Source organism: Pholcus phalangioides, unplaced genomic scaffold, assembly GCF_987345545.1.
Source record: "Pholcus phalangioides strain wild (caught in Gottingen) unplaced genomic scaffold, Ppha-v1.0 ptg000024l_1, whole genome shotgun sequence".
NCBI classification, from domain to species: domain Eukaryota; kingdom Metazoa; phylum Arthropoda; class Arachnida; order Araneae; family Pholcidae; genus Pholcus; species Pholcus phalangioides.
In genome coordinates this window covers 25,238,441-25,257,813 of record NW_028301616.1, presented here as the reverse complement: position 1 = coordinate 25,257,813, position 19,373 = coordinate 25,238,441, and the positions used below count along the sequence as shown (strand labels likewise).

The 19,373-nt window shown below is 37.4% G+C and overlaps 1 protein-coding gene across 5 annotated transcripts in view; it reads left to right on the top strand.

Annotated features, from left to right (window-relative positions):
- Positions 1 to 19,373, top strand: part of pum (pumilio) — a 134,366-nt gene that overhangs the window by 34,111 nt on the left and 80,882 nt on the right. For 2 of the 5 annotated variants that reach the window (XM_089251031.1, XM_089251029.1), the window contains exons 1-2: positions 246 to 562; positions 7,414 to 7,630. In XM_089251031.1, coding sequence (XP_089107157.1) covers positions 543 to 562; positions 7,414 to 7,630 — 237 coding nt within the window. In that variant the 5' untranslated portion in view covers positions 246 to 542. Of the gene's footprint in view, positions 1 to 198; positions 563 to 7,413; positions 7,631 to 19,373 lie in introns of those variants that run through there. The other 3 variants (XM_089251033.1, XM_089251030.1, XM_089251032.1) reach the window with 2 other exon arrangements.

The following is a 19,373-nucleotide window of genomic DNA, read 5'->3' as shown; positions in this document are numbered from 1 at the left end:
CAAAAAAAAAAAAAAGATAAAAGGAAATTGATATTGTGTTTGGGGGGGGGGGGGAGAGCAACAATGTAACAACCTGTAACTCAATCTTATTTATTGTGTTAATATTATTTCACGCCAAATGGAAGAAGAAAAACTCGCCAAGATTAATTTGTAGCAACCATATCAGAGGGATAGACGGTAAACAACAACGAGCGAAAGTCGTTGCTCAAGTGCGTGAAGAGAGAAAGAGACGCCCGAACAAAGGGTTTTGTCTCCCACGTTTGGAGAGATTATTATATATTATTTATTTTATCCTGGGATTTTTTTTTAACAGAGAACAGGATAACACAAATGCACATTTTCATTGAACTTACCACTAAAAACTGTTTTGCAAAAAACCATGTTTAGTCGAGATCTCTCGGGATATTTTGTGTGTGTGTACATGCTGGAATAGAGGAGAGAGCGAGCGAACGCGCCTGAGCTCCATGTTCATTTTTACCCATGATTCGCTAGTCGTCCAATATGTCGCACGCTTCGACCAGAAGCCAAGGCGATAACCGATTATGAAATCCACTCCATCAGGGTATGTTATACTTATTATAGTCATCAATGGTAGTGTGTGAACGAGATGTGTGACTGCTATAACTTAAATGGCTATTATTTTCGATACCGGCCAATTTTTTCTCTCCCCCTCGGGTACCGATAGCTTACCCGCTATGCGCTTTGGTTCAACCTCGTGCGGGTTGGACGCGCTAGGCTTAGTTTGTGGATTTTTCCCGAAATAAACAAAGGATATCTGTTCATTCTTTTTTTTGTTTGTTGTGCCTTTTAATTGATGCGATGCTTTTTCCACAAAAACCACGCACACACACGGTCCCACCCCACCCATCATTATTATTACAAATACAGCGAAAATTGAGCGCGTGCAACTGTTGGATGTCCTTCCACAAATTCGTTCACCTCCGATTGGGTTTTTTTTTAATACCGCTATATTCTTTAGGAAGATTGGAATAAATTCCTTCAAAAATTTTCTCATTTATGTGTAGACGCCAGACAGTTGATGGAATTTGTTTGGATCTGATCTTATAACTGATCAAATGTTTTTCACCCATGTCAGTGAATATAATAATAGGAGAAAACTTAATATATTAATTACACTATTCATTTTAACTTGGCCCCATTCGAATAAAATTGCTAATAAAGTTTATATTAAGATAATTCGAGAATACACAAAGATCACTGTTTTATTTCAATTCATGCAAAAAAAGTTTAAAACAAACAATTCATTGCTCTTGATGGAATGAAAACTACCAAGGTCTCGCACTGGTTGTTACAATCAGTGAATTCTATATGACAGGCAATAATGCAGTATTTAACATTTGATCTCTGGAGTCTTCGAACTTCACTCAGAGCAAGGATTCGTGTGATTTAACAGGCATGGTTTTAGACAGAAAATTAAGTATTAATGTCGTTTATATTCAGCAAGATAGCAGATATGATGTTAGATATAGACCAGGGCTCGACAAATTGAAAAACAAATTTAGTTGCCAGCCAAATTTGTTCGTAGTCAATTTTTTTAGGATGACTGATTTAAAATTTTTTCTTGCCTTTTATGGGACTTGATGTCGCCTTCACATGTTGAAAAACACTGTTACAAAATCAGAACATTTTGCACAGTTCTTTTGAACTCCATATTTCACAACTGCAAATCAAAAATTTTGGGTGTGGATGTAGATTTTCTAGTTGGTCTGGCACACCTGAGACTTGTCGTCTAGCACTGACATGGGCATAATGTCTATTTCTTCTAAATTTAACCCATTCATGATGTCTGTCTATAAAAGTCCCTGCCTAAATGATTATAAAATTTGGCTTCTCATCAATAAATCATCCCACTTATAAAGTCATTCTTTATTCAATTCCCATGAGGGGGATGCTTTTCATTAGTCTGACTGTGACAATTTATGATGTGTGAATATTTGGTTTCAAGCACATGTTGATTTTGTCTAATACCGTGAGATATAATTATTGGCTGTGCTGCTGTGTGTGAAATACCTAAAATTTTAGAAAAAATGCATGTGAAAATCTTATTTGTGCATCTCGTGGCACAATTTAGTTAATGAACCTAATTTTTACTAATTGGTTTGGCAAGTTTGAATAGAGAGATCACATCAATAAGTTGATACAAAGTTATGTTAATTTCATGCTGATTAGAAACACATCCCAAAGCAGAATGTTTTGTATTGTTTTACTATGAACCCTGTGCTGACTAAAAATGTTCTGCAGTAAAAATTAGAATTTTGTACACAGAATCTTTTACACATAATTCATTTTCTTCAAATTCTTAAGATTTTTGTCAGACGTATTTGGTTTCTGCTTTGAGGGAAACATAAAAAAAAACAGGAAGAGTTACTTGGGCGATAGAAACGTCCAGGGGAGCGGTAGAAGCTACTGGTATAACATGGGATCCTATGCGTTAGATTGCGTTGGGGGCGATGGGACAAAAACGGTTGGGAAATTATTGTCCAGGGGATAAATTGAATGTCTTCATATCTGTTTGAGTTGATCTTATTTCAAATCCTGGGGTGTAGGGTAAGTTGTGAGAGCTATGTTGAAATTTCGGATGTAAATTTTTCTTTTATTCTTAGCCATAGAATGAGTTTTCACATTTTGACTGCTTATTGCAGCTTAAGGTGTCTAGAGATGGTGCCATTAAAAAATAACATACCATTGCAGAAGGAATAATATACTTATTTTCAGATCAAAAGATGGGTGACAAGCACCCATCCCCATTTATCATGTGATTGCAGGGCCTATCTAGGATTACAGTTTTACCTCTCCTGGACGCTTTGATCTCTTTCTTTGAATCAATTATTTTAGTGATAAGTTTATTAGTTTTGAAATTACGTAGCTGAGTCATTAAGTAAGGTCACAAAAGATAATTAAAAGTAACTTGAAGAGACAATCACTTCAAAACTAATTTATTTCTCAACATAATCTTCACTAATATTTATGCACTTATCCCATCGTTTCATCAGTGCCCCAATAGCAGCTGTATAAAATTCTTTGGGTTGCTGTCTCAGCCACATTAGGATTTTATCTTGAACCTCTTCATCATCTGTAAAGTGTTTGCCTCCAAGATCGTTTTTTAGTGGACTAAACAGATGAAAATTGCTTGGGGCTAAGGGACCCAATTTTTTTTATCTTCTCTGAAGTTTTAATTTTCAATCCCTGTAGCATATCAATGACATCACTGGTTGTATGGCTTAGCATTCAAATTGTACTCAATTGCATGTGATAAGAGGATTTGATGTATTCAAACTGTGTTGCCCTTGCCTGCGCATCATGTAATCATATGACTTTTGGATTTATTCCATTATATAATCTCACCTTTATTCTTTTAGTTGTCACTTTTGTGGTGTATTTTTATTAGCTTTGAAATCCTGGTATGGTTTTTACTTGATACTTTTTATAAATTCAGACATCCCCCCCCCTCCTTTCAGTTCTATGCGAAATCACTAAAAACACTTTTATTCTTCTCTTCAAATCATCTATCACTTTTTTAGACGAGTTGATTAGTTTTATTGTTGACGAGTTGTTGTTTACGAGTTGATTGTATTAGTTAGGAATTATGACATTTGAGATGTTTCGTCTTTCTCATATCTTTTGTTTATGTGCACTACAAGTAAAGATATATTAGTACTGGTTGGTTCCTGGGCCAATTAGTTTTAACAAGCCAAGCATTATTGGGATTTTTTTTATGGGTAAAGAAAAAGTCCCTAAATAGAGAGAAGCATGAGTAGGAACACTAGTCGACAATCAAAAGCTTTCTAAATCACATTAATTTGGAAAAAGCGTACCTTTTGGTTTTGATTACTGACCATTTCCCACATATTGTCTAAAAATATGCTGAAATGTTATAAAGCAGCATTTCTTATCCTGTGGTCTGCAGAGACTTCATAATTTAATTTCAATCGAATGGGGGGTGTCTGCATAGCTGCCAAGTCTCCCAAATTTTAGCTTCATCCCTCAACCTCCCAAAAAGTTCTTAAATCTCCAGAATTTTTACAAAATCACAAAAATCCCTAATTGTTCCTAAAAATTCCCTACTTCATTTTAAAAAAATCCCCACTTCTGAAAACAATTCTTAAGGAATTTCTTGTGGGGCATGAAGAGGCCCCTTTCGAAATGATGTCACATGTCGTAAATGGGGGAATAGTGAGAAATTCCTTTTTCAAGGAAGTTTTACAAACCCTCTGATGGTAACAAGAAAGTTGTTTGTCTTATCGTTGAAGGAAATAGCTTAGCAGCCAATAGTCCTGGATAATAATTAATTGAAGATTATAGTGACGCGCATGTGGTTAAAATTTCTTTCATTGAAGTTACGTACGTGTGATATAACAAAACATGAATACTGATAAGCAAAAAAACATTTAATTAATTTTAAAGATACTTATTCCCCGATGAATTTTCTTTCATCAAATGTTCCAGAAAAGGGCAGACTTTTCCTTTTTGTACAAGTTGTGGTATGGACATAAACATCGGTCATGATGGAAAGACTGACATCACCCATGTGAAATGAAAAAAAAACCAAGCAAGAGTCACAAAAAGTCAGTGTTCTTTAAAAATTGGCACTTCTTTCCCCTTCATCTTCTAATGTTTTTGGGATCATTCGCGCAGAATGATCCCTGGACAACATTGACAATAAGTTTTTGACTGTTTTAATACTGATTTAGTTTCGGAAGTCAAAACCTAACTGATCCCCTATTATACATATTTTGAATAAGCAGCTCTATTTGCTTAGCAAATTGAACACAGGTAATCAGTAGCTTTAGATTAATAAACCATAAAATTATATTTTATATATTCTAGACTATGTTGAAAAATAAAAATTGCAAATTATAATTAGTATTTTCTTTTAATTATTGTTTAAAAAAGTAAGTTTTCATCGTAATATACACTGCTGGCCACCGTAAATGCAACACCCTGAAGGAAGCATGCAAATAATATGAAATTTACAACATGCATTAGCGGAGGTGAGATATGCAAATGATTAGAATTTCAGCGCAGACGCACATCACGCGCGCCTGTGGCGCCACTTCAAAGCGCTATTTAAGGCTTGGAGATTTCGATGATTTGAAGTACGGCAATTGTGTTTTTCCTTGTGGTTTTTTCAAAAAAACGATCAATTATGCCTCGTAGAAAACAGCAATCATCTTTTGATCAAGTATCCGAGTTCGACAGAGGAAGGATAGTAGCCTACCGAGATTGTGGATTATCTTTCAGGGAAATCGGTAGTCGTGCTGGACGAAACCAAACAACTGTAATGCGGATATGTGATCGTTGAATGCAGGAGGGTACGACGGACCGACGTGTTCGATCACATCCACCTCAGTGCACCACTTCACGTGATGACAGGCGTATTGTGCGTATGGCAGTGACGGATCGCTCAGCCACATCACGAACCATAGCACCGCACATTCAGTTTGTACCGCATCATCCAGTGTCTGTGCGTACCATTCGACGCCATTTACAGCAGAGTGTTCTGTCCGCAAGGCATCCATTGCTTCGTCTACCCTTGACGCAGAACCACAGATGTCTCCGCCGCCAATGGTGCGATGAAAGAAGGATGTGGACGCACAATGGAATGAAATTGTCTTTACTGACGAGTCATGCTTCTGTCTGCAACACCACGATGGTCGGATTCGAGTCTGGAGACACCGTGGAGAGAGGATGCTGAACAGCTGCGTTATGCACCGCCACACTGGTCCTGCACCGGGTATTATGGTATGGGGCGGTATTGGATATCACTCTCGCACTCCTCTAGTACGCATTGCCGGTACTTTAAAAAGCTAGCGCTACATCTCCGAGGTGTTGGAGCCAGTTGTCCTTCCTTACCTTCAGGGCTTGCCCACAGCCATATTTCAACAGGATAATGCGCGACCACACGTGGCACACATTGTCCAAAGGTTCTTCGTCAATTGCCAGATTGAATTGCTTCCCTGGCCAGCTCGCTCTCCGGATCTTTCGCCGATAGAAAACATGTGGTCCATGGTTGCTCAACGATTGACCAAGATTACATCCCCAGCTGCCACACCAGATCAACTTTGGCAACGCGTGGAAGCTGCTTGGTCTGCTGTACCCCAAGAACACATCCAAAGTCTCTTTGAATCAATGCCGAGGCGTGTGGCAGCGGTGATCTCCAACAATGGCGGCTACTCTGGCTACTGATTTTGGCAGGAACCACACTTCACAGAAGTCTATAAATTTAATCATTTGATGCTTGGTCAACATGTTATCTACAAAATAAATATTGTTGCGATATCTCTTGTCTTTCTTGGTGTTGCAATTTGGGTGGCCAGCAGTGTATATACCTATTGTGTTCAAAACATTAAAAGCATTCATTTATAGGTTTTTGACAGTTTTAACACTTTTGACATCAAAATCCCAACCCTGGCTGTAGCTAAAGTCATTGATAAAATACCATTGTGCAGGAAATGAAGAGCTATTGAAAATCAGTGAATTTCGAATTAGATGTTGTTCATGGAAGAAAGATTGAACATGTGCGACAAATATATGAAATGAATATTTTTATTTATATCTATAATTATCATAATATAATTTATAAAGTTATAAAAATTATCTTCAAACAAGGTAAGATTATCAATCCAAGCAAATGTTTAAATAAAAAGTTGATGCAACAAAAAAATACAAGAATTTCCTGTGAAATACAAGTCGTGATTGCACCTCTTATGCTGTAAGTTGGTGGTCTGTGAAATTGTTTCAAAAACTTTATTGGTCTTTGTGGTGACAGTTAAAAAATGCTTAAATAACATGCTCAAATAGGAAAGAAACGGTAAACCTCTCCACCAATTGTGTGAAGTACAGATGGCACACTGGATATACCAAGCGAAGATGATTGGAAAGAAAAGTCACATTCCTCTGTGGGGAATTGAACCACCAATCTTGCACTTTCCTGGTGCGTGTTTTACCATTCAACTTCAGAGGACAGACATTTTCTTTCCAAAGAACACTGTGTTCCTTTTGAGCTGAATGGGACTGGGTAATAGACAGCATCCTAACTCAGCAGCAGCTCATAACGAAATTAGCCTCCAGATGGCGACATAAAACGAAACAAAAGTGCAAAGTTGGTGGTTGGATTTCCCACAGGAATGTGATTTTCCAATTATATTTGCTTGGTATCCAGTCATCTGTACTTCGTCAGATAGGAATGTCTGACTACTATCAAAAGTATTCTAAATCAACTGTGGTTGACCATTGCTATTGCTTTGAGATTTTCATGATATGAGTGACTTTCAGGTGTGAATTAAATTCTGAACTCGATATTTTACTACTGGTAATGAGGTACATGAAGTCATGTTAAAACAGCTTTATTGTGATGTGTTTATTATAAATACTCATTGTATTTTTTTTTAGCATGAATGAAGTGGTTTGGGCTGACCGACCACATGAAGTACTGACCAACGGCCATCCAGAAATGAGTGCTGTGCAGTCAGCCAGGCACATAGCTACACGCTCTCAAGATGATGCGATGGTTGGTTATTTCTTTCAAAGGCCCCAGACAGATCCAGATTTTCAGAACTATGGTGGCAAACAGTCAAGATGGGCACTTGGTGACGACAGTGTACTCGAGGTCAGTGAGCATCACCCTCTATTTTGATTTTTAAATATATGTGACAGTTCATTTTTTTTTTTTGTCGCTCTGATTTGTATGTGACCTTGATCATCTATGTACATAATTTATATTATGAAATTTATTCATGATGGAGCTGATGAATATGGAACAGGTTGATGATGATAGTGGTTAAAGTGTATGATAGATTCTATCTACATAACATATATTCAACCCAAGAAATTTTTCTTTCTTGATTTCCTGATTATGAGTTCACATTCTTATGTTTCATGAAGGAACATAATGACCATACATGGAAAATTTTAGCCTCCATGATGACCTGATGCCCATGATCTGTCAAACTCGGATTTACAGCCATATTCATTTCTTTCCAAACAATTGTATCCACAAGTCTTCATTATGTGCAATGGTATCTGAAAAAATAATTTTGAAGAGTAATTTGATTCCTCTCCAAAATTTTGAGGACTAGCTTTGTAGAAGTATTTTTTTTATAGAAAAAAAGATGTAACTTTATCAAAAAAAACCCCTAAAATTTGTGAAGGAGTATTTTCATTCTGCAATGGGATTTAGAGGGGTGAAATAGAATATAGATGCGAATTAGTGAACAAGGATTTTGTGTGAATTTCCATAATTTTTCAGTGGAAATAAATTTCATTAGACATGGTTTTCCCTTGTTTTCTGAGGAAAACAGGAAATTAGATTGTTTTTAGATTGTATAACTTAGTATTGGACTCATGACTAAATTAAGAAAAGAAAATCTAGGAACCGAGCCTATTTCTTTTGTCAGCTATTAATTACACAAAGAAAATTTTATCACCAGTACCACATAATTTTTAAGTAGCCCTGGTGACCTGGGATTTGTCAAGCCCTAGCCTAGTATATATTCTTTATTATAAATGGGCCAAGCTTAAGAAGGTCACTATTGTATGATCATTGAAAGATGGGATGGTACATGGCATATGTAAAAAAAAAAATTCACATTCAGTTCAAAAGTTCCAATAAGACAATAAGAAACAAGAGGAAAAAATCTTCCAGGGCTGCTTGGATGCTGCCTTGGTGCAAATACAATTTGCCACCAATTTATTTTCGCCAAGACATAAATAAGATGTTTTTCTAGCTAAACATGCATATTGTTTATATATTTATATTTTTATACAAATATATCTTGGGTTCCTATAACTTGGAAACTGAAGCTCTTGATAAGCTTCTAAAGTGTAATCGAAAGTTATAACTCTGAATTAAAATGAGAATAGGCTCACACACATTGCCAGAGTAGGGTTTTTGATGTCAAAAACTAGTTTAAACCATTGAAAACCTAATGAATGCTTTTGGATAATATTTTGAACCCACTAGGTTGATAACATGATGGGAAACCTTTCTTTTTTGCATATTACAATGTTTTATTTTTAAACATTAATTTATTACAATAATTAACACAAAATTATAATTTGCAATTTTTGAATTTTTCGAACAGAAATGAAGCAGATTGCTGTTTGGTGTGATGACCACTCGAGTACGATCGTGTTTTCCGTGTGGAACCAAGTACTCTATCACTCGCATCTCACTCCGTTTAATGTTCTAGGCTCTTCTGCTCTGGTTTGAGCCCACTATTGCTATTCGTCGGAGAAAAGATGCTCTCAGTCTGGCTGAGTAATAAAAAAAATTTCCAGTTGTCTTGTGAAAGATAGATGGCAATCAAACTCAGACTTGCAAATCAAACATAATTAAAAAAAAAGGGGGTATGGTTCAAACACAGAATCTGGATTTGAACCCGCAGTCACAGACAAAATAGCAATCAGGGTAGACAAGCGCTGTACCACTACTTAACAATGTATGCCCACTGAATACAGTACAGGCAAACCTGTAAGAAAGTAGAGAAATAATATAAAAACTAAGTATTTATACATATATATAAGAAAAAAAAATTGTAATCACATCCCTTGATGATTGAGCACGATACTATGCTGATCATTCTTGGATGATGGGAGCATGCTGAGGGTTAAAAGACTACAATCATTCAGCAATCTTTTATATAAAAATCTTGCCCTTTGGCAATAGCAGTGAGAGGTCATTATTAATTAACATGAGATTGTGATCGTAATAAATTTACTACTGACCAAAAAAAAAAAAACTTGTCGAGGATGAATTATTGATAGAATGGAAATTGAAAAATACTTAAGGCGCCATCTAAATTTCTTAAGAGCCAAGCATATATTTTTCGATCAAAATGATGAAAATAGTGTTTTTCCTGCTTTTTTTCAGGACTTAGTGAACCGTTTCCAATGTTGCTAGACTTGATGACATAATTTCCAAAAATTTTGTCTTGGCCAAAGAATTTAATTTAATAATTGTTTAGGTGCCAGTGTGAATTTCTCAGTAGTCGCCTGGGATTCGGAGCCCCGCATTCTAGAATGTGTATGTTAACAGTGTATGGGTGACCCCTAACATATTTCTTTTGTCCGAGTTGTGATTGTTTCATATTCTTGCTGGTGCTGCCATCTGTTTCCATTACAGCTAAAAATTGTAAAATTTCCTATGTGTGATTGTTAAGTTATAGTCTAAGGACAACACAAACTTTTTTTGGAAATTGTGTCAACCAGTTTACTAATATGTAAAAGTGTTACCAAGCAGGGTCGGCAGGTTTTCTGATGTATGGCAGTTTTGATGGTCACGTCAAAAACCTGAAATATTACTTTTTAGCATAAAAATTCCCCATTGGCAATACATTAATTGGATGTAATGTTTAAAGTACTTAATATGATTGTGAAATAATTTTATACTATCTACATAATTTTGAATAATATATATGTATTTTTTCTTGTAAAATATATTTGTTTGGATAGAGCATTATTATAGATATTCTGCTTTAATTAATCACCAGTTGACAACAAAACATTAAACACAGAAATCGAATGGTTCTTTTATATAGGCAGATTTTAGTTTAGACCAATGTTTCCCAACGTGGGCATGAATGCCCGGGGGGGGGGGGGCGATGGAATGTTCCGGGGGGGGCAGTAGAAGCTACGTGTATAACATAGGATTCTATGGGTTAGATTACGTTGGGGGGGGGGGCGATAAGACAAAAAAAAATCCGAAGAAGAGGGCAATGGGACGAAAAAGGTTGGAAAACAATGGTTTAGACCAGTTCCAAACTTTTTGTTCCATCCCCTCTTTGTCAGAATTTTTTCTTTCATTACCCGCCAACTCAAGTGAACTCATAGGGCCCTATGTTAAATCTGCAGCTTCTTTCTCCCTCCCCTGGACCATTCCATCTTCCACTTTAGGAAACACTGATTTAGTTTGATAAATCACTGCTTGTGGTTCTTTAATAGCATGTTAGTATAACACCAAAAAAAGAAAATCTAATTGGTTTCCACTTCAAGGTTTTAGACAGTCAAAGGGTTTTCTAGCCAACTGTTCCTTTTCAGAATGAAATTAAAGATAGCTATAGCAGTGAGGGTTGACATTTTGACCAGGACACTTGCTAAAATAAATTTTAGCCATCTGGATATGGTCGAATATGGTCTTGAAACTGATTTAGTAATCATTTTAAATGTTTCTCCTATTTTTTTATTTGATTAAAATAATGAATAATAAGATAATTAAGTGAATTTGAATAGGCTGATAGTTGTAGAACCTGCTATCAGAGCTGCGACTAGAAACAAAAATTTGATCTGTCACCAGGGACCAGAGCGTATTTTGGCATCCAGTTTCCGTAATTTTGAATGGAAAAACAATAAACTCAGTGCCCTTCCTGATCCAGTGCTCAAGGTACTAGACCCCTCTACTAGTTGCAGCCTTGTGTGCTGTGAGGAGGGTGGCATGATGCAGAGGTGCCAACATGATAAAAACGCGGGGGGGGGGCTGAAAATTGTGGGTCCTCCTCAGGGTTTAAGCGAGATAAAAAAAATTCCTTTCGCAAAAAAGCAAAAATAGGGGAAAAAGCTTTAGCAAAATGCTACAATGCTAATGTAATGATTGATGGTTGGATGTCTAGTCGTTTCGTACCTCCTGTACGCATTTTTGCGAAAGTGGCTATTACTACTTTCGCATTCTACGATTTTCTTTCGCATTTTGCGAAAAATGCAACCGTAGCTTAAACCCTGGTCCTCGCGTATGTATGAGATTCAACTGCGTATCAAGGAGAGGGAGGGTGCATTGCATTGTTTTTTCAGAAATTATTGGGGGGGGGGCTCAAATGGCCTAAGCCCCTAGGTTCCGGCTTCCATGGCTTATCATTTTCTCAGAGCTGCCATCAGCTGTATGAGAAACTACTCTTTAAAAATTAATAGTGGAGGAATTGGTTGCTGTTTCTTTCGACCATTTGAAGTCATCTATAGTAGTAAACCTCTCAATATGGTCAAAATTTATAGCAGCCAGGACAGTTGAAACAGCTTTTCCGCATGATTAGAACACAGCCAAAGGAATACAACCTTGGTTTATAAATAACATATTATGATGCTTGTTAAAAATAAAAACCGATCTAAATTTAAAATTTAATATGAAAGAAAATCGTGAAACTATTACTACTTCAGTTTTAAGACTATTTCAATAGTTTGACCACTTTTAGCCAGTGGCCTGATCAAAATCAATTTTGAAAAAATTGATTTTTTTTTCTTCTGGCTAAAATTACAACCTTTATTTAAATGTACAAAACAATGTTTTATGTATCAAGATCTTCATGCTCTGGGTTTGATTGAAAATACTCTTTAAAAATGAATTTATACAACCTGAGCTAAGAAATTTTTATGTGAGAATAAATGAGTAGTGTATTAACAGATGCTGTGCGTGCAAGAAATTTTACTATGGAATAAAATTTTGAATAGGAAAATCTAAAATATTAAAATACAGTAAAATCCCTCAGATATGGTCACCCCACTTTTACTACCAAATAATGATCATTCCTTATATAATAGATTTATGCATTTCAAACCCCTGATTAACAGTCACCCCGCCTTTACGGGCAAATTTTCTTGCGGGTGTCTACAAAACAGGTTTTACTGCATGTATTTTATACTCAGTACTTATAATTCAAAATATAAAACACTTTAATCTGCAGAAAAGTAAGGGTTTTGTTATTTAACAATCTAAGATTAAATAAAAAACTACTTGACAACATTTTGAGAAGTTTCTGACTATTTTAATACCGACAAGGAAAAGGTGCCAAGTTGTCCTCAAAAAAATTATGAAAAAATTAAAGTTGAAATTGAAATTTACATTCATCTCACTGACAACACTCACAAAAACAAAATAATTAGCGGTGGAATACAATTATTAAAGCCACGAAAAATTATTGAAAATGATAACAGTGGGCTACTCATCGCCTATAAAAAACATTTTCACCATTTCCTGTGCTTCCTCCAGTTTCTCTGTTCTGAAAATTAGTTATTTCTGTTTTTTCTTTCGTTTTCTGTGCTGTACCTGATCATGTATTGTTTGAATGACCTCACTCTAGGGATGGAGGATTTCTAAATTTATTTTTGGCCTCTATTGGCGTTCAAAACATTTATACTGTATTTACAATTTTTGTTGAGTGACCCACAATAATTCCTCCAGATTTTTTTTACATTTTTGTGCATATTTATGAGTAGAATCAGTGGTAATTTTTTCAAACGTTTTTGAAGACATCACCCTGGGACCCTTTCTTTGTGGGTTGGTTTCTGAGGTCGAAAACCAAACCTTAATCCCCTATCTCACACATATTTTGAATAAACAGCTCTATTTTGCTTAGCAAATTGAACGCATATAACGAGTAATTTAGATACAATAGAATTATATTTTATATGTTCTAGATCAGTGGTTCTCAGTCTTTTTTGACTCGTGGAGCCCTTTCTGGTATATAATTTCTATTTACTGATTTATTTTTATTTGAAAATATTCATAATTTTTTTTTTTAAATTTACTGGTTTTTTTCCCCTGGCGAGTGCATACAAGCTCCAAGGACTCCGCGGAGCACCAGTTGAGAACCACTGCTCTAGACTTTTAATGTCGAAAAATTCAAAATTGCAAATTATAATGAATATTTTGTTTTAATTGTAATAAATTAATGATTAAAAATAAAACATTGTAATATGCGAAAAGCAAGTTTTTCATGTTATATTGCTATTGCGTTCGAAACATCATTCAAAAGCATTCATATGGGTTTTTGCGGTTTAAACCAGTTTTTGATGCTTGTTATGTCAAAAACCCAACCTTGTTACCAAATCTCACAATAGATTTATTTTAAACTGTTTTCTCTGAAAAAAAATTATGCATGGCTCCTATAAAAAGTTTAGCTAGTGCCTAATTTTTTGTTTCGATTTGCGAAGCCTTGGTATTCGCATATATACAGTACCCATTTTTATTTTTTGACATGATCACGAAGCGAACTGGCAACAGTAAAAAGTAGTTTGCTGTTTTTGAAAATTATACTGGATTGTTACATCTCTGAAATTTGAGTTTTGGTGAACGATTGCCATGAGCGAGTAAAAGTTCCCTACTGTATAATTGTGGAATTTTCGGCAAATTTCGGGGAGAAAATGCGTGGCGCTGTGTAGTTATGAATTACTTATTGGGGGAGGAGAGAGACCTGAGCGGTCTGATTCCCGGGTTCGGATATGCCTTCCCAACCCTCATTTAATAATTTCCCCTCCCTTGTTAATTAAAAATATGACGTAAAGGGTCATTCATGTAAAAATTAAGCATACAGTGGATCCCGCTTAGTACGACTTGTTTTCGTGGTCCCAACTCTTACTAATAATCAAGGCCCGGATGTTGTTGCCGTAAAAAAAAATCTTGAAAAATGACAAAAGTGCTCTAAAAACTTGCCCTGTAAATCGGTGGAAAAACCCATCAAAATAATAAAACAAAGTTCTTTTGAGTAACCGGCTATATTCGAATGGCGAAAGAAAGATTTGACAGCATCAAAATCATATGTAAATTTTTTTTCCCTTTCGCTTAGATTTCGTCAAAAATAACAATTTTTCTAATAAATTATTTATAATTCACGAAACCGTTAGGAGCACTGGTATATCTCCCACGAGGGTGGGGCTGACACGGCTCCGGCTTTGGGGTCTTGAGACGATTCATTTTGTCTTTGCGCGAGAAATTCACTAGGGCCCTGTTGCTAGATGTGGCTGCCATGACTGGCGTACTGGGGGAAGGGAAAGTAGTGGTTTTTGCTGTAAAAAACGAAAAATCACCCCCCCCCCCCCGAGAAAATCTCGTGTATGCCTATGGTTAGGAAGCCAAAAAGCATCTTTTATTTTCCAAGAAATTCAAGCATATTTTTTTGTAAGTACTCAATGCAATCAGTATTCATATAATTTTTTTAAATCTTTCATTGTCAAAACAATTAGAAAGTGAAAAAATATCGTTGAAATGCCCCAAAACTAAAAAAAATGCATTAATAGTAACAAAAACGCAAATGACATCAACATCTGGGACCTGCTAATAATCGAGATTTCTCATTGTAGTGTTTTTCCATTTCACAACGTTTATAATGAGATTTTGAAAAACGTGTTAAGCGGGATGTATCCAAAAGTTTACAATATGCTTTTTTTTTATATGAATGCGTGTATTTTAGTTGTAATCTTGGAATTTCCGCTGAGATCGGAAAAATTAATATTTCGCAAAAGGCGTTTTTCTGAGGTCGCCCCCCCCCCCTTCTTTCACGATTTTGTGTGTATTTTAGAGCGTACAGAGTTCATGTTTTTCCAGATGCATCAGACTGGAAGGATTATTTTTCTTTTATTTTAATCCAAATATACTTATTCCCTATTTCAGTAATGGGTATCGGCGCCAGTCGTACGTACAGGTAGCTTCTTTTTCTTTCGCCTACTTATGTCCTATGTTGATTTTTCTGTCTTTTCCCCTTGTATGGGGAAAAATAGGGGAAAATTGTTTGGTTCGTTCACCTTTCATTGTTTGCCAGGCGTGACTTGTTTCTAGGTGCGCGCGCATCAAGATGGACAAGGCACCGGCGCATATTGACTTGTTTCTATTACTACCCTGCTGTTGGTGTATGGGAAGGGGGGGGGGGATAAAATTCCAAGTAAAGCTGCATTACATTGTAGATATATAATTTTTGTCAAGTTTTTTTTCTTGTGTGGGGACAATACCATGATTAAAGAATAATAATTCCGGAACAGTTTCAGTTGTAATTTTCTGCTATGATGTAAGTGCTGAAGCTGCTCCTTCGTTTCCGCTTGTAAACATGAATACTTAGCCTAGGGGTGGCCAACCTCCTTCCAAGCCGTGCCACAATCGAGATTATTATTTTTATGCACGTGCCACTCTTCGAATTTTAATACGCGCACCATACGTCCCGTTTTTAACTGAACATTAGTGTTCTCTTCGTTACTACAAAATATTGTTCTGCCATCCTCGTATTATAGTAAAAATTTTCAGTTTGTCACTCTTGAGTTATAAATTGTTTTTATTTTCGAGTCACGAATTCAATCATCGCAATGCAGATTGTGTATTTACGTGTCGGTTGAAGTTAATCTTACCTACACTATTGGGCATAGACATCGGAACCTGCGGACTCGGTGTTTGCCCCCCCCCCACCCTCTCCCCAGTAAACCTTTTACGGGGCTTGACCCCCCCCCCCCGCCCCAAGAATCCATGGATATATATAATGTAATTGTATTATAGAAAATGTATGTCTCCCCCCCCCCATGAGGACGATCTGCATCTAGTACACAATGGGACGTCCACGATCAAAAAATCATTTTTTTAAATGCAAAAGATATTTATTTTTTTAAATCGAAATTTCGAAAGAAAATACATTTATATGCTATTATAACCAATTTCTGTTAATTTCAATGCTATTCGAAGCCTAAGAACTCGAAATTTCTTTTTAGAAATTCATTGTGACCCACCCTCTAAGCCATATAATGATAAAGCCTTGGCCTGTGGACCAAATGTGCCCCAGGGTGATCTGAGGAGGCCTGCCGCCCTCAAACATAATTTTGTAAAAATTAACTAAGCGGCACATTTACAGATCGCTTAGGTGATCCATGGCACAATTCCAGAGCATTTAGGCGGCCCGTGGCATTTTTCAGATCACATAAAAAGGCCTGTGGATATTTTTTCACATTCACAGATCACTTAAAGGACCCGCGATACAGTTCCAGAACACTTGAGCGATCCGTGGCACAATTAGAAATCCCTTGAGTCACATAGGCACAATTTTAGAGCTCTTAAGCGACCCCCAGTGCGGCTCTGCATCACTCAAGTTAGCCCCGGCACATACACAGATTACTTAAGTGATCCGCGGCATAATTATGGATCACTTGAATGATGCGTCGCACAGATCGAGAGCGGCTCAAACTCATTTCTAGATCACTTGAAGGATCCACGAAACATTTAGTCGTTCAGCAACGCTGTTTTCATTCCCTGGATTGTTCCCGGGGGAATTGCGAGTTGCAATTGCCCTCCCCAGAGCGTCCCAGACATGCTCTATAGGGTTAAGGTCTGGAGATCCATCCGGCGAATATCCTCACTCTAGAAAATCGTCGAGCAGAAGAGCTGTATGTGTCCTCGCGTTATCGTCCATTAAAATTAACCCGGCCAACTGCACTCCTGAAAGGTCGAACATAGGGCTCCAAGACCTGATCCCTATACCTCACACCAGTCACAGTGCCTTTTTCAAAGACATGGAGAGGTGTGCGGCATCCAACATGATGCCTGCCCAGACCATTAAACCTCCTCCGCCATAATGGTCGATTTCGCGGACATTGGAGGGTTGATAGTGGTTCCCTGGTTCTCTCCATATGAACGTACGGCGAGAATCGGTGCTTAGGCTGAACAGGGACTCATCAGTGAAGAGAACAGTTGCCTATTGATCCATACTCCAATCTCTATGCACCATGATAAACGGATTCTCCTTTCCGTAGAAGTGAGCGGGACGCAAACAGCAGGTCTTCTTGCAAACAACCCTCTCTCATGAAGTCTTTTGGAACGGGTTCCTGTGGCTGCATACAAGTCACGAGAGAGCTGAGAAGCTGTAGCACTCCTGTTACGCCTCGCTATAATCGACAAATGGCGATCTTCTCTGGCCGTCGTGGCTCTTGGACGACCTTGCCCAGGCTTTCTCTCGATAGATCCGGTATCCTGGAACTGTTTCCACAAGTTACACACGACGCTGGGCGTTAAATTGAACTCTCTACAAATCGTGACTTGAGATTGGGCTGCTTCTAGCCTCCCCACAATTCGCCACCTCATTCCATCATCTATAAGATGGTGGTTACTCATTTTTACTGTTACAATTTGAAATTAACCGATTGCTGCAAAATAACACCAAGAAATTCGCCGAGGTGTGCTAGCGAACGAAATGCGTCTTAACTTACGCGCGCTTATAAAGCCTGTTTCTCTACTGGCTCCGCCTACACACACGTGTATGCTTACGTATTTGACGTACAAGATTTGCATTTTTGTCTAGAAGCAGTGGTTTTACATTCAGTTCAGTTCTTTTCATGAAATTCGATAAAATATGCAAATTCTCTTAATTTATTTCACCAGTGTATGTAGAAAACCCGGGCAGCACTGGTTAATTTTTGCTAGTAAACTTGGGTGAGATGTTTCGATCATTCTGGGGCCCTACCATCCCCATGCTTATAAAAACATATCCGAGAGAACTGACGTCTAGCACTAGCGATTACTATAAGTGTCCATTCTGAGATCATGCGCATTAAGCCCCTTTCACATGCGTAAAATTCGGGGTCGCTTTGGTGATTACCGGCATGGTAACTTTTTTCCCCTCGTAGGGAAAAAAAGTGGGACAAAAGCTCATAAAAAAAGCCCATCTTGAGATGGATTGGTGATCGACACCGACCTTCTCTCCCATAATCCTTTCGCCGCAAAAACTACTGTAAAGCCGGGTTTTCCCAGAAGTAGAATTTCTGCGCCGTGTGCAGCGTGAAAATGCTGATTGGTTAAAAACCTGAAATTCAGGTTTTTTTTTACCTATCATCGTTTTCAGGCTTCAAATGTTGTAGAAACCTGCTCCTAGGAAAACCCGGCTTTTCCCCCTTAAGCTCCTTCGTCAGCCATCTTGAAAATCAAGCACTTCCGTTCAACCCACGTAACCAGTGACGCTTCCGGATAGAAGAGGGGAATTACCGGCATAATCTAAACGTCATGTTAATGGTTTGTAGCGACAATCCCCGTTACCGGGAACTTTCCGGGATGTTTTATTGCACGTGTGAACGGGGCTTTGGAGACAAATAGATGTTCGAGAACTGATATATTTAATTACGGTCGGATAGCAGCTACTGTTGAGTATTTGGCAACCCAAAGATTCATGGTTCGAATCCCACTCGTAACGCTATTTTTCCCCCCGTTTTACCTTACATGAATTTTTTGAATGATTATATTTTTTTATTTTTCATTACTCAAAGCTGTTATTAAATGACCCGACATTCTCGGAGGTGTGTGGGGTCACGATGCGTTTGCTGCAGGGGATGGCGTATCAGCCAGCCGCCCCCACACGTTTTATTACTTTTCGCATTGTAAAATGAAAGTATTTGAGGTTTTGTGATTGTGTTGTAATTATTTTTCTCAAAAAAAAAAAAAAATGAACTTTTCACAAACGCAATGCTAACGCAAGTGTAAAATACCGTAAACCGAATCTCAGTCAGTGGTTCCCTCCACTTCTTGAATAAGCATCGTTTTCCCTCCGTGTATTCGGAGGAAACAACGAAGAATCATCCGAAGAAATAAAGTAAGGGGGAGAAAAAAAGAGTTTCGAATGGGATTTGAA